Genomic DNA, 17,210 nt, shown 5'->3' on the forward strand with positions numbered 1-17,210 from the left:
TTTACAGTGTAGTCTCACTACGTCTCGAACTCATTACTTAAAACTAACAGAATCGGCATATAACACTAACAATTCCAACTGTACTTTTATAGCATTAAAATTACTTTGGCTACGAAGAAAACACCCGTGAGTCAAGCCAAGAAAGCCCTCGAAACAAGTAAAAGGAATTAGCAAGTTGAAACCAAACAAAGTCGAAGTCGTCAGTAACATATTGTTGCATGCAAATCGAGACGTGGCGCCAAGCTTCGTGGACGATTCTACTGCGGAAATGGGGGTTATTCCCATATAGGCATTTACAGTAGTAATCACCATATGTTTTTTTTTTTTCTGTTCGTGTTGATATTACGAATCACGATCTTTTTATTTCAGCTGTCGAGCTTTTATTTCACAGTAAATTTATAACTTTATTCACAGTACTTCTTTTTCAGTTGCCATAAAAATGACAATTTTTCAAAACTTTGACAATCGGTAGAGCCCTGAAGATATAGTTTTATTCTATTTTTTAAATTATTTTTGTAATTTACGATCGATTTCGCAAATTTTGAGAGGTCTTGCATTAAGAAAAACGGAAAAATTTTTTTTCGGGACACCCTAGTGGACATACATTGATTGGGGCAGTAAAATTAAAATTAACTTTTGAATTCCACCAAACTCCCCCCTCACATTTGGCACACCGCAAAGCAGTCCTCTTAAGTCCTTTAAAGATAAGTCAAGGCGGACTACAACATCTCTTAGTATATTAAATAAAGTCTTTACCTTAATATTTAGTTTCAAAGGTCTGCAAATTTATCTAACATCACAAATATCAATGACGTTAAGTGAAAAGACATTTTTCTTCGCATAAAGTACTCTTCAAGCAAAAGCACTCGCCATTCCTTCTAAAAAATGGCACTCACAAACACAAGTTATTGGGGAGGGGGGGGGGCTACAACCCCCATGGAGTCGGCGCTAGTGATTCCCATGAATTTCATCATCTTCTAAAATTGATTTGTCTTTTCCTATGGCGATCATGTTTGGTTTCTGCTCAAGGACTGCAAATTTCGTGCAAAAACGATGTCATTTTGATTTGTGTATTGCTGTATCACGCCTCACTTGCATTGAAAATACCCTTCTTGCTTCATTAACGTTAGTAATTGTATCAGAGCATTTGATTCATTACAGCAGGGTGAAGGAAGTTAATTAGTTTCACCGAATGATTGCTAATTTTACCTCTCACTTTATAGAGACCTTCAAAAACTTGAGTGGCTTAACGTAACTGCACTGTCATGCGAGTCATCCTGTGTTTCATCCAAGTTTTTTCACCTCTTTTCGAGTAGTGCTGAATATTTCAGATCGCTCAGCTAATTCATCCAATATAATTTTCAAGTTACAATGCACATTTATAATTAGCTTTACGATGTCAATATCATCCCCAGGCAATTTCTACAGGTTAGAAAGCATACATAATGTCAAGTTTTTCATTGCTTTCTTCTTCGGAGAAAAATATTGTGCACTTAGTAATTAAAAGGTTTTGAGTGTATTCCTTACGCTTACAGAAGCATAACAATATTCCACTCAGGCTACTCCAGAGGATTTTGGTTTTCAGCAGGACAATGCCAGATAACATACAGCACGTGTTGCTATGAACTGTCGGCAAGCTTGTCAAACTTTTCCGTGGCCTGCCAATTCGCCAGAACTCTCTCCCATCGAGCATGTCTGGGATATGATGGGACGGCGATTGCATCTGGCAAGGAATGTTGATAACCTCGTTCGACAATTGGAGCGAATTTAGCAGGAAATAACCGCAGGGCACCCTCCGGGAGCTTTATCGGTCTTTGCCACGCCTAGCTTCAGCTTTTATCCAGGCTAGAGGCAGGTCAACACCTTATTGAACTTGTTAATGTAACTCCGACATAATACATTCAATTGTTCTGAGAATTTAATCATTTACTCTTCTGTGCATTGTCTTCTTATCCACCAATTTTCGTCTCAATCGGACTACTCCTTCTTGGTGCGTCGATTTTTTGTTATAGAGTGTATTTAGTATTTCCTTGCTTACCCCAAGGCGCTATTAACATTAAATTGGCGTAAAAGGAAGTCATGTGATGCAGACATCAGCTCGTTTTACGATATTTTATAAAAGTCAAAAAAAAAAAAAAAGCTTAAAATGCAAGTGTATGAGTACACTGTTAAAAAAAACCTGAAAGTTCAGGTAGTTTTCTGACTGATTTTAACAGAATATTTCCGTAATGGCTTCAAAACGTATTTTTTCCTCAAAATAACAGAAATATCACGAAATTAAATAACGAAAACGGATTTTTTTCCATTTCTAGGGTTGCCGCTGTGCTGTTCTTTCTTAGTATTCTGATTAGCCTTCAAGTTATGATAAACATAACTTTCTGATAGTGCTTATTAAATCGCACTGTTACATGTTGTTAATTAAAAGCTTATTTAGAATAACAGCTCAGGTGTCGTAGACAAAATAGATAGCTTGCTATTTCATGTCTGGAGAGTAATATACTCGTATGTCGAAATCGTTTTTACGCCTTTGGCTTTGTAGGTTGGGAAAAATGTTCGCGCCATTTTCAGACAGGCAGATGTGTTTTGATCTCGCAGGTGATTTGTTGTGGGATTTACTTAGTCAGTATTAGAATATTATTGCGGTGTATTATTTTGCTCAATACTTCGAACAATAGTTTGAGGATCTCGTGTTATCCATTTAAAATAAAGGCTATTTATTGGATTACTTGTATCCAGATGCAATGGAGATACTTAAATTTAGCACCGCTGGTCACATGTAAGTATTGTTAAATATCTTTGTTCATGTTAATATACAAATGTATTTTTCTTGTTAATATGCATTTGATAGAATTCCGATAGTAGCTGATTTAGAATTTATAGAACTATTATAAAGTTGTTGTTTTTGCTCTAACGCATTGAATTCTTGAAAGTCATGAAAACGTTAAATGCCAACAATTCGTATCAACCGGAGATTACCGTGGTGTGCGAGCAAAAAAAAAAAAAATCACTCAGTTTTTTTTTTTTTTTTTTGACATTTTAAAAAACAGTAAACATTTTAAATCTCTAAATAAAAGTATTTCTTGCTGTTATATATTTTGCGAAAAGGCATAGCAGATTGTTAATCTTTGAAAATACGATTAAAATTTTGACAAGAATAAGTTTTCTTGACTACTTAGAAATCTGGAAACATTCATTACTCCTTTCGGGATTTCATTCATAATAATAAATATAAATTACTTAATTTATTTTATTAGGATCTCATCCAACAACTTATTTGAAATTATTGCAAGTTTCTTGTAAAAATGTTTCGGGTAAAACAAACTGATTGATATGTTTAGCCTAAGTATAATAATTATGCATTAAAAACCTATGTTGCTATTCCAATGAGTGAAAAATGCGGAAATCACCGGGGGGGGGGAGGTATACATCATCTGAGCCAAAAATTCTTTACGTGTATGTCAATGATTCTTCTTTTAAACACAGTAAATTGGTATACTCTCCAATCAAGTATATTATTCCATGATAAAGTCAACCGGTTTTTAATGGTATTTTATTTGACTCATTCTGCAAATAAAAATATTCTATTTTTCATATATGCTTTTCCATGCCACCCTAGACAATGTACGACGAAGGGGATATCGAACAGTATCAGCAGGGATAATTGGTGTCATGTTCAAATCCATCAATTTTTCTGCTGACACTATTTGATTAATTTGATTCATCTGAGTTTCGTGATTGATGCTTGAAAAAGAGCTGTATGACAGGTAAGTTATCAAGCAAAATTTTCACTTAAAATATATTTCAGTAATAAATACAAATTAAAAAAAATATATAGTTTTTGAATGGTTATCTATTTTTCTATTATATATCATTTTAAAGATAGGATAAAAAAACGAGAATGAAATTTCAGTAAAATACGTGAAAATGAGAAACGAAAAAATAGCGCAACGAAAAATCAAGAACCGAAAGTTCTGTAAGATACAGAAAATTTAAAAACGAAAAAATGGATGAACGGAAAATTCAAAAACGGAAAAATAGATCAACGGAAAGAAGAGAAATGGAATTTTCGTTAAATCACGGAAAATTTATAAATGGAAGAACAGAACTAAACGGAGAAATGAGAAATGGAACTTCTGTTAAGTCACGGAAAATAATTGAACGGAAACGTAATATTTACGGCAACTTTGCTGCCGGTACTTTATCCGTTATTTTCAGGAAATTTTTTTAACAGTGCACTGTTAAAAAAAACCTGAAAATTCAGGTAGTTTTCTGACTGATTTTAACAGAATATTTCTGTAATAGCTTCAAAACGCATTTTTTCCTTACAAAAACAGAAATATCACGAAAGAAAATAACGAAAACGGAATTTTTCCATTTTTAGGGTTGCCGCTGTGCTGTTCTTTCTTAGTATTCTGATTAGCCTTCAAGTTATGATAAACGTCACTTTTTGATTGTGCTTATTAAATCGCACTGTTACATGTTGTTAATTAAAAGCTTATTTAGATAACATCTCAGATGTTGTAGACAAAATAGATAGCTTGCTATTTCATGTCTGGAGAGTAATATACTCGTATGTCGAAATTGTTTTTACTCCTTTAGGCTTTGTAGGTTTGGTAAAAATGATCGCGCCATTTTCAGACAGGCAGATGTGTTTTGATCCCCCCGGTGATTTGTTGTGGATTTTACTGAGTCAGTATCAGAATATTATTGCGGTGTATTATTTTGCTCAATACTTCGAAATTCTATTCGTTAGACGACGTTCGTCGTCGTCGACGACAATTCTATTCGTTAGTCATATTGTGTGTTCTAGCGGTGAGAATAGTTTTAGGATCTCGTGTTATCCATTTAAAATAAAGGCTATTTATTGGATTACTTGTATCCAGATGCAATGGAGATACTTAAATTTAGCACCGCTGGACACATGTAAGTATTGTTGATTATGAAATTTCTTAGAGTGTATGTTAATATACAAATGTATTTTTCTTGTTAATATGCATTTGATAGAATTCCGATGGTAGCTGATTTAGAATTTATAGAACTATTATGAAGTTATTGTTTTTGCTCCAACGCATTGTATTCTTTTGAAAGTCATTAAAACATTAAATGCCAACATTTCGTATCAACCGTAGATTATCGTGGTTGCGAGCACTGTTAAAAAAAACCTGAAAGTTCAGGTAGTTTTCTGACTGATTTTAACAGAATATTTCCGTAATGCTTCAAAACTTATTTTTTCCTTCCAAGAACAGAAATATCACGAAAGGAAGTGATGAAAACAGAATTTTTCCATTTCTAGGGTTGCCGCTGTGCTATACTTTGTTAGTATTCTGATTAGCCTTCAAGTTATGATAAACATCGCTTTTTGATAGTACTTATTAAATCGCACTGTTACATGTTGTTAATTAAAAGCTTATTTAGAATAACAACTCAGATGCCGAGACAAAACAGATAGCTTGCTATTTCATGTCTGGAAAGTAATATACTAGTACTAGAAACTGTTTTTACGCCTTTGGGCTTTGTAAGTTTGGAAAAATGTTTGCGCCATTTTCAGACAGGCAGATGTGTTTTGATCGCCTTGGAGATTTGATGTGGGTTTTACTGAGTCAGTATTAGAATATTATTGCGGTGCATTATTTTGCTCAATACTTCGAAATTCTATTCGTTAGACGACGTTCGTCGTCGTCGACGACAATTCTATTCGTTAGTCATATTGTGTGTTCTAGCGGTGAGAATAGTTTTAGGATCTCGTGTTATCCATTTAAAATAAAGGCTATTGGATTACTTGTGTCCAGATGCAATGGAGACACTTAAATTTAGCCCCGCTGGTCACATGTAAGTATTGTTGAATATCTTTGTACATGTTAATATACAAATGTATTTTTCTTGTTAATGTGCATTTGATAGAATTCCGTTGGTAGCTTGATTTAGAATTTATAGAACTATTATAAAGTTACTGTTTTTGCTCTAACGCGTTGTTATTGTTGAAAGTCATTAAAAGGTTAAATGGTCAACATTTCGTATCAACCGGAGATTATCGTGGTGTGCAAGCAAGACAGAAAAAATCACTCCGTTTTTTTTTTTTTTTTTTGACAGATTGAAGGTAAACATTTTGAATCTCTAAATAAAAGTATTTCTTGCTGTTATATTTTTTGCGAAAAGGCATAGTAGATTGTTAATCTTTGAAAATACAATTACAATTTTGACAAGAATAAGTTTTCTTGACTACTTAGAAATCTGGAAACATTCATTACTCCTTTCGGGATTTCATTTATAATAAAAAATATAAATTATTTAATTTATTTCCTTAGGATCTCATCCAACAACTTATTTGAGATTATTGCAAGTTTCTTGTAAAAACATTTCGGGTAAAACGAACTGATTGATATTTTTAGCATAAGTATAATGCTTATGCACTAAAAATCTATGTTGCTATTCCAATGAGTGAAAAATGCGGAAATCACCGAGGAGGAGGGGGGGGGGATATACATCATCTGAGCAAAAAATTCTTCACGTGTATGTCAATGATTCTGTTTTTAAACACGGTAAATTGGTATGCGGTACTCTCCATCAGGTATATTATTCCATGATAAAGTCAACCGGTTTTTGATGGTATTTTATTTGACTCATTCTGCAAATAAAGATATTCTATTTTTCAAGTATGCTTTTCCATGCCACGCCAGAATATGTACGAGGAGATGTGGACGGAAATATCGAACAGTATCAGCATCAAAAATTGGTGTTATATTTAAATCCACTAATTTCCTTGCTGGTACTTTTCGATTATTTTTATTCATCTGAAGGTGCAAATTTCGAGATAGATGCCTTGAAAGGTAAGTTATCAAGCAAAAATTTCACTTAAAATATATGAGTAATAAATACAAATTAAAAAAATAATAGTTCTTGAATAGTTAACTATTTTTCTATTATATATCATTTTAAACATAGGATAGAAAAACAAGAATGAAATTTCAGTAAAATGTGTTAAAATGAGAAACGAAAAAATAGCGCAACGAAAAATCAAGAACCGAAAGTTCTGTAAAGACACAGAAAATATAAAAACGGAAAAATAGATGAACGGAAAATTTAAAAACGGAAAAATAGATCAACGGAAAGAAGAAAAATGGAATTTTCGTTAAATCACGGAAAATTTATAAATGGAAGAACAGAACTAAACGGAGAAATGAGAAATGGAACTTCTGTTAAGTCACGGAAAATAATTTAACGGAAACGTAATATTTACGGCAACTTTGCTGCCGGTACTTTATCCGTTATTTTCAGGAAATTTTTTTAACAGTGAGCAAGACAGAAAAAATCACTCAGTTTTTTTTTTTTTTTTTTTTTTTGGCTGATTGAAAGTAAACATTTTAAATCTCTAAATAAAAGTATTTCTTGCTGTTATATTTTTTGCGAAAAGGCATAGTAGATTGTTAATCTTTGAAAATACGATTAAAATTTTGACAAGAATAAGTTTTCTTGACTACACTGTTAAAAAAATTTCCTGAAAATAACGGAGAAAGTACCGGCAGCAAAGTTGCCGTAAATATTACGTTTCCGTTCAATGACTTTCCGTGATTTAACAGAAGTTCCATTTCTTATTTCTCCGTAGTTGTAAGTTTCCGTTTATAAATTTCTCGTGACTGAACGGAAATTCCATTTCTTATTTTTCCGTTCATTTACGATCTTTCTGTGTTTTAACAGAATTTACGTTCCTTATTTTTTCATTGCGATATTTTTCCATTTCTCACTTTCCCGTATTTAAGTAAAAAGATTTTATTTTCAAAAAATATTTAAAAAGTTGTGTCAAGTATTGACTTTTCGTTTCATTAAAAATTTAGTTCTTTAAAATGATATATAATACAGATATAGTTAACTGTTCTAAAATTATTCCTTTTTTTTTATTTGCATTTTGTTACTCAAAGATTTTTTAAATTAACATCTGGAGAGAGAACTTACCTAACATACCAAGCATCCATTTGCTGACCTAAACTTTTTATATCAACTTCAGATGAGTCAAATTAATCAAATAGTACTAGCAGAAAAATTGATGGAATTGAATAGGACACCAATTATAACTGCTGATACTGTTCGATATTCCCTTCGTCGTACATTGTCTGGGGTGGCATGGAAAAACATACATGAAAAATATGATATTTTTATTTGCAGAATATGTCAAATAAAATGCTATTAAAAACAGGTTGACGTTATCATATAATAATATACCTGACAGAGAGTACCGCATATCTATTGTGTTTAAAAACAGAATCATTGACATGCACGTGAAAGATTTTTGGTTCAGATGCTACATCCCCCCCCCCCCCCCCATGATATCCAAATTTTTCACTCATTGGAATCGCAACATAGATTTTTAGTACATAATCATTATTACTTAAGCATATATCAATATCAATCAGTTCGTTTTACCCGAACTGTTTTCCCAAGAAACTTGCAATAATCTCAAATAAGTTGTTGGATAAGATCTTAATAAATTAAATTAAGTACTTATTGTTGCCAAAACTTTCATTGTATATATCATAGATCAACAATACAACTTTATTTAGAGATTTAAAATAGTTACTTTCAGTATTCAAACTGTGAAGCGAATAACCCCCCCCCCCCCCCCCAAAAAAAAAAACTGAGTAATTTTTCCTATCTTGCTCGCACACCACGATCATCTTCGGTATAGATACGAAATGGCATTTAGCGTATTAATGACTTTCAAGAATGCGTAAGAGCAATAAAAAATAACTCTATAATAGTTATATAAATTCTAAATAAACTATCATCGGAATTCTATCAAATGCATATTAACAAGGAAAATACATTTGTATATTAACATGTACAAAGATATTCAACAACACTTACATATGACCAGCGGTGCTAAATGCATCTGGATACAGCTAATCCCATAGGCTTTATTTTAAATTGATGACACGAGATCCTTAAACTATTCTCACTGCTAGAGCACACAATATGACTAACGAATAGAATTATTCAACGTATTGAGCAAAATATTAAAACCACAAAAATATTCTAATACTGACTCAGTAAAACCCACATCAAATCACCAGGGCGATCAAAACACATCTGCCAGTCTAAAAATGGCGCGAACATTTTTCCAAACCTACAAAGCTCAAAGGCGTATAAACAATTTCGACATACCAGTGTATTACTCTCCAGACATGAAACAGCAAGCTATCTATTTCGTCTACAGCATCTGAGTTGTTATTCTAAATATGCTTTTAATTAGCAAAATGTAACAGTGCGATTAATAAGCACTATCAATAAGTGATGTTTATCATGACTTGAAGACTAATCGGAGCAAAGTACAGCACAGCGGCAATCCTAGAAATGGAAAAATTCCGTTTTCGTCGGGATGTTTACGTTTTTGTAAGGAAAAATTACATTTTGAAGCATTACGGAAATATTCTGTTAAAATCAGTCAGAAAACTACCTGAATTTTCAGTTTTTTTTTAACAGTGTACTTAGAAATCTGGAAACATTCATTACTCCTTTCGGGATTTCATTTCTGATAATAAATATAAATTACTTAATTTATTTTATTAGGACCTTATCCAACAACTTATTTGAGATTATTGCAAGTTTCTTGTAAAAACATTTAGGGTAAAACGAACTGATTGATATGTTTAGCCTAAGTATAATGATTATGCACTAAAAATCTATGTTGCTATTCCAATGAGTGAAAAATGCGGAAATCACCGGGGGGGGGGGGGGGGTATACATCATCTGAGCCAAAAATTCTTCACGTGTATGTCAATGATTCTGCTTTTAAACACAGTAAATTGGTATACTCTCCAATCAGGTATATTATTCCATGATAAAGTCAACAGGTTTTTAGTGGTATTTTATTTGACTCATTCTTCAAATAAAAATATTCTATTTTTCATATATGCTTTTCCATGCCACCCCAGACAATGTACGACGAAGAGAATATCGAACAGTATCAGCAGGGACAATTGGTGTCATAATCAAATCCATCAATTTTTCTGCTTGTACTATTTGATTAATTTGATTCATCTGAAGGTGTATGGTAGGTAAGTTACAAGCAAAATTTTCACTTAAAATATATTTTAGTAATAAATACAAAGTAAAAAATAATAGTTTTTGAATGGTTATCTATTTTTCTATTATACATATATTATATAATTTTAAAGATAGAATAAAAAAACGAGAATGAAATTTCAGTAAAATATGTGAAAATGAAAAACGAAAAAATAGCGCAACGAAAAATCAAGAACCGAAAGTTCTGTAAAGACACAGAAAATTTAAAAACGGAAAAATAGATCAACGGAAAGAAGAGAAATGGAATTTTCGTTAAATCACGGAAAATTTATAAATGGATGAACAGAACTAAACGGAGAAATGAGAAATGGAACTTCTGTTAAGTCACGGTAAATAATTTAACGGAAACGTAATATTTACGGCAACTTTGCTGCCGGTACTTTATCCGTTATTTTCAGGAAATTTTTTTAACAGTGTATACGAAATGAAGGGGGAAAAAATTGACACCTGAAGCCTGAAGCGCATAACTTCAACCCTGTATTTTCGGGGGGTTTTATACCCCTAATATTTCAAGCCTTTACAGCAACTGAAAAGAATAGATGCTCAGAAAAGATAGTGTATACGTTATTTTTTATATTTCCTCATGCTAATGCTTTTAAAGCAGCAGACCTTACTTAAACAACCTATTATAGCAAAAATCAGTAGAATATACAAATGAAATCAAATTTTATTGATCATATAGATTTCATGCGAAATGTGTTTTGTAAAAACCTACGGGGAATAAAAGTCTGGTCACGACCCTGCTTTTAATTACGTTGAAAAGTTACGTAAATTAAATTTTAGTTCTGTTTGCCAGATTTGAAAACCAAAAGTAAAACAAACCAGTGCATTCAAATAAAAGGCGAGTTTTTTCATAACACTGCAACAAAATTTTATCCCTTTACTAAGGATAACAAAAGGGATCACTTGCGATGAGCCCAATTGTCTTGGCATTTACTTCCACCATTGGAATTTTTTTTCATAGGGTATTTATAATTTTTTTGTAACGATAATAAAAAACAAATCAAGATTTGTAGAGTTCATTCAATGAATATGTGCTCGATGCGTACTTTGTGTGAGCTGAGAGAATATAGGATAAACCTTTATTATTTTTGGGTAAGGTGTCAAAAATTTATACTTGTATTAATGTTTAAACTGATGAAAATGAGTCAATGCATTTTGTGTCCTCCTAAATATCTTCTAGACTAATTAAATTTAGGAAAAATGCATTGCAATAACGTACAAGTAATATAAGATGTTTTTTCTTTTTTTTTTTTAAATTTTAGGACTTTTTTTAAATACAGTATTTGAACACTTAATGTCATTTTAATTAAATTAACTCATAGTTTTAGATTTGAGAAATTATTGCGTCGCAATTTCCGGTCACGTGTTATATAATATGAGTCGAAACAAAATTAGCAAAATACGTAATTATATCGAGTTTACTGTTTACACATATCTATATTTATATTTTTTCAATTCAAACATTTGTTTCTATATTTCACTAACTTTGGATGAAAGTGCACAGCAAAATTGGAAATTCTTTTAATCAACTTTTATTGCAATTTTCAAAAAACCTTTGAAAAAAAAAATTTTTTTTATTGATTTATGATTCAGGAATAAATGAATTGAATATGCTTCCCATGCGTACTCAGTTCATCATTACTTTGTAATGTTTCGTTACTTACTTATTTATTTCAGGGGTGCTCAACAAATGAGGGGGAGGTGGGGGGAGATCATGTCGCAAGACTGCGCTGTTGAAATTTTTAAGAAGCGAGTGTTTTTGAGGTATTTTTCTGGTTTTTTAGGGGGAGAAGGTTCGCTCTTTGAGGGTCTTCGTGGTATATGGGGGGGAGGGGTTGCGTCCCTGCTCTTGGGGGATGGGCACCCCTGATTATTTATATCACTTTTTCCGAATTATAAAATATTTTTTAAACTTTAAGAAGTTAAGTAAATGTCTTTTAATCCTAGATTGGAGATGGAACAAGCAAGGTTTCATTGTTTCCGAAGAAAATAGTGTTTTTATCCTTGCATAAACATTTATAAATTAAAATTAATTACGATACCCGCATATCAAACATAAACAATTGCTTGAAAGTATATCTGTGTCAATACATACGAATCACATCACATTTTAATCGAAACTCATTAAGTATAATTATTTTGAGTCCCTAATGGGAGCCCGTCATCTTGTCAATTTCTCCTCAGAACATACCATACCTGTAGCTCGCGTCCCACTCTGAAGTTCCTTTAAATCTTTACTCGCTACCAGCAACGAAAAACGAGCTGTCATTCATAACTTCGGGCTTTTTTACCCTCCGAGGCAAAAAAAAAATGGGGAGAACGACTCTGATGTGTTAATTAAGAGCACTTAAAATGTACACGACAGCTGACAAGCTATCCTATCTGCTAGCCTGAGGGTTGTGGCTTCCGAGGATACGGCAAGGGGGTTGTCAGTCCGTCCCTCCAGCGTAGAGGCTGTCCCCGACTGCGCACTAGAGACTTTGTCACAATCAACAGCCAATAGAAAAACTTGCGAGTTTTGATGTTACCGCCTCTTTCAACTGTCGCTGATGGAGGAAAAGAATCAGAAGATGAATGCTACAGACTAATATCAGGAAGCGAGTGACTCGTTGGGAGCCGATTTTGAAAGTTTCGGTTTCTGGTGGAACTTCTGCAAACATGCTTCAAACGCGTGGATAAAGTGTTCTGCATTTGTGTTTGGTGACTGGAAAATAATATATTTCTGGAAATGCAGCTCAGTTGTTCGGTAGTACAAGACATGGCAGAGGTCAACATTCCGTCACCAGTCGCGTCGTCCCCCTCACCACCTGTTTCGGGACATTTTGATGACACGAACGACCTCTCACACAGCCCTACACCCCCTTACAGAAATCCTAATGACCGCTTAGTAGCTTCAAGAGGGGGACCAGAAAAATTTTATGCGTCAGCAGTATCAAAATCGTGCATTTCTTTCTCAGTGGACTACCTTTTAGGAGATAAAAGCAGAACTTTTCGAAATTCCCCCTCACCGCCAGCTAGAAGATCTGTAGAACAAACGCCCAAACGATTTACTGTCGATGGTATATTGGACTCAACCGAAGATAGTAAAAGTTTGCAAGTTTCGGGAACTATCAGTGCCGGTTTAGGGTCTCGGCCCATTACTTTACAGTCCCAAGCGGCAGGAGTTCCGATCGCAGCCCCATGTTGGGCACATCCATTAGGCTCTGCATTTCCTTGGCTTCAAGCATCTCGGTCCATTTCTCCACCAAACAGTAAGTTCTATTCAGTATATTTTGATTCTCCGTATAGAGTTTAAACAGTAACTCACATGATTTATTTTGCAAAAAAAGGAAGAAAAAAAAAGATAAATACGTTGTACCTTTTGGGATTTAAACTAAAAACGAGGTCTTCATCAATGGAACACGAGAAGATTAACTCTAAAGAATATTACTGAAGTTAACAAATGTAACTATGCATTTTCCTCTGCTTTTCTTTATTTTATTTCATTTTATAGTATGTTTACCTCTGAACCATAATTATGGAATATTAAACTGGTGCGGAACTCATTCAGAAAGTCCAATAGGAGCTTATCTATTTAAACAAAAACAAGATACATATTTTTATGAAAAGGGTTCAAGGAATAACTTTTGTTACTGGTATTAATAACTTGCTAGCTCCCATTGCCCTTTCCCATTGCCTCGTCTCCTCTTCTTGTCTTCAGTCATGGCCACACAAACCCCTATGATTTTCTTCCGAAGAAAAAAAAATATTTTTACAGCCTAAACTGCTGGTGTGACTCTATTATTTCGTAGCAGCACTGTCAAAGAATTTAGGAGAAATAGTGTACCTTTATTGACGAATCCAGAATTGGCATTTATTTTTTTCTTTCATTACATAGTTGGAAGTCAGACAAATAATAATATTTTGTATAATACCAATATATCTTGACAGAGTTGTTACACGAAGTAAATGTTACTGATGTAGAGTTAGCCCATACATACTGTTTTTATTAAACAAACTATTGGTTTTATGAAGCGAACACAAAATACATATTTCTTCTTATCATACTATCAGTATAACTTGAAAGTTCTCCCAGTATCAAAGAGAAAACAAATAAAAAGCGCAACTCGATGAAAAAAGCCAATCTCTTAAAATTAAACCGATTTTAGACCGTTAAAATTGAACCAATTAGACCGAGGTCTGGACTCCCAGAGCACTTAATTTTTGAGCCTAACTATCAATCTTAATAAACAAATATACTACATGCAAACATATGAAGTAAACCTCTCCCACCTCAGGAGAAAATTACGGTTGCATCACTGGTAACCGTGCCGGATCTTCGCTTTCTCCCACGCCGGGACAAAAATTGATTCTGCCGCCCTTCCTTTTGTTGTCCTTCAAATTTTTACATCGAGTTTCAACGAAAACAACTCTGGAATAGGGTAAATTGGGCTCCCTCAGGAGTTGCCGCCAGGGGCAAAGGCACCGCTTCTCCCTAGTTTCGGCACTGACTGGTAATACTTGTAATCAAAAATTTGGTAGCTGATTTCATATTTGAAACTTAAATTATTTTTAAAGGTGTATTTGAGCATTTTTCTCGAATATCAATACCTTGAAGAAACCATGCGCCATGTGCTTCTAAAAATTTTATTTTTTCCGATACACAGTTTAAACTTTCCTAAATGTTGAATTTTTATTCTATTGTAATTCAGGGACGAAGAACCTGTGATCCCGAGCCCTTATCCGACCATCTTAAGCTTCTATTATTTGGCCTTCGAGTCATTTACGATTCGCAGAAGAATGATCAATTACATAAACTTATGCAGATGTGTAAAAGGTCATGAGACTAGTATTATTTGATTCGTGTGATATAATACAGTAATATTTCTTCTTTTGATTACGTCTATTGATAAAGATAACAATAAATAGAACAATAACCATTGAAATTTACTCCTGCTCGTACGATCTGTTTACGAATTTTCCAATTTAACGTGGGTTTCGGAACAAAAAGTTTCTCCATCGGTATAGTTTCTGGGATGTTCCTTCTTTGAATAAATCATGTCGCATCATTAGGTCCCTTAAATAATTTCAATTTGATCCCATTTATAAACATGTTATACTCACCTTCTTGAAATTAATGATTAAATTGGCAAAATATCAGTAATTCTTATCCTTAATAAAATTTTCCTTGTTAGCTTTAAAAGTCTGTTACGCATTGAATTATCATATATTTTTATTAATGACAGGATAGTAAGTATAGACTATATTGTTGCTACACTAATGCAGTGCAAAAATTCTTGTGCACTTTTTGGTCTGCGTCAAGTTTTTAGTTAAAATAAATATTACTGCTACAGAAAGATATTCGGAGAAAATTTTAATGCTCATTGAATTGCGAATAAAGATGTGCTTCTCTGAGCGTTAGGTGGATGCTTTTATTATAGAAAACAGAATGAATTTTATGCAACATTTACATAGAACATTTAAAACCCTATTTTTTTTCTCTTTTTCTTTTCTTTTCTTTCTTTCTTTTTTTTTCTTTCTCTTAATAAAGTGTAAAAAATGAAAATAGTGAATGAATGCGTTCAAACTGTTCTGTGTTACACTGAAAGAAAAATCGATGAACAATATTGCTCAGCTTCAATACGATATCTAGTCGACGAAATACCGTCTTCTACAAGCTTTTTTAACAATTTGGTATGATACGTGGGCGTAGGGTCATATAGTTATCAATGGACACATCACACTGCTAATTTCCAGTACACATAGGAAACACGTTTAGAACACTTTAATTCAGAAAAAGTGCAACAGTTGCCTAACTGTGCATTAAAATGTGTTTCACATGTGCTCCGTAAGTGAAAAAATAATCTTAAATGTTCTCCAAATATGTTACGAATGTGTCCCTATAAGGATACATGATAAATTTAAGCTTTTGAACACGTTTGAGAGAAACATAGAGATGTATATTTCGAAGATGCTTCTTCTTCAATCAATGCTATAAAAAGTAAACTAAAACTAGCAGAAAAAATTGCATACGCTCTACATTCCCCCCCCCCCTAAAAAAAACAAAAAAAAAAAACGAGAACATCAGAGCGTTAAGAGGTTTTAAAATGCATTTTTAATTGCAGTCCTAATTTTCTCCCTTCAAGTTTAAGCCCCGTGCAGTGCTTTCCACATAGCTCCAAAGCAAAAGATGAAATGATAAAATCTAATAAGGGTGCACTTCTGTGACGATCAAAAGAAAAAAAAAAAGATAATATTTCCACTAATCAATGTCATATTCAAATCAGAAACTGACACAGAAGAATCATTAAAAATGGAATGACGAAATCGAAAAATCTCCTAATGGAAGAGAAATAGATGATTTTATGAATGCAGATCTCGCGCACTCCTTGTTGTATGTACGGAATGTTAGAATCAGCAGAACGTTAAAAAACATCCTGGTGATGAGCTAAAATATGCACTTTTTATTCGGCATTGTTTAATGTAATTTATATTCCGCAAAAACGTGAATGGATTAAATTTTATTGGAAAGAAAGTGTTAGGAAAATCTCCCTCCAGTTGGTAAATATTATAGCTTGAGAAATTTCCGGAAAATGTATTAAGGTACCAAACATTCATTAAAAATTGTTTTACTGACAGTTCTGAAAATTTTTAGCTCTTGTACCACTAATTTGTGCACAATAAAAGCAAATCAGAGAAAAAACAGTTCATTAAAAAAGCTTTGCATTAACCTTTCTGACAATTTTTAACTCTTGAACAAGATAATATTTGTGCACAATAAAAGCAAACCATAAAAAAACACAAATACGGACTGAAAATTCATACCTTAAATGAACGTCATTTTGTAAACTCATACTTAACAAGAAATTAGAATTCATTTAAAATGTTTCTTTGTTCTAAAATTAATCTGTACGTCTACATGTGGATTGATTTTCCTCTAAAATTTCTCTTTTCCCGATGACTATGAACTTTTTCAGCATCATTAAAATTTTTCATTTGTTAAGTAATATTAATAACACTAATGAAAAAACCCCGAAAGAAATTCATTAGAGACAGAACTTCTATTGTTTTCTAGCATTTAAAATGCAATTCGTACCCCTCAATGTTTTTATTGCATATAGTGTGGAAGTAACGCAAATTTAAGTGCTGTT

The 17,210-nt window shown here is 33.0% G+C and overlaps 1 protein-coding gene across 1 annotated transcript in view; it reads left to right on the forward strand.

Moving 5' to 3' along the window:
• The window catches only part of LOC129218877 (homeobox protein MSX-2-like), a 116,117-nt gene that overhangs the window by 66,710 nt on the left and 32,197 nt on the right, over positions 1-17,210 (forward strand). Inside the window, exon 2 of the mRNA XM_054853198.1 lies at positions 13,257-13,331. Within this exon, the coding sequence (XP_054709173.1) occupies positions 13,257-13,331 (75 nt within the window). The remainder of the gene's footprint in view (positions 1-13,256; positions 13,332-17,210) is intronic.

This window comes from Uloborus diversus, chromosome 3 (assembly GCF_026930045.1).
Source record: "Uloborus diversus isolate 005 chromosome 3, Udiv.v.3.1, whole genome shotgun sequence".
NCBI classification, from domain to species: domain Eukaryota; kingdom Metazoa; phylum Arthropoda; class Arachnida; order Araneae; family Uloboridae; genus Uloborus; species Uloborus diversus.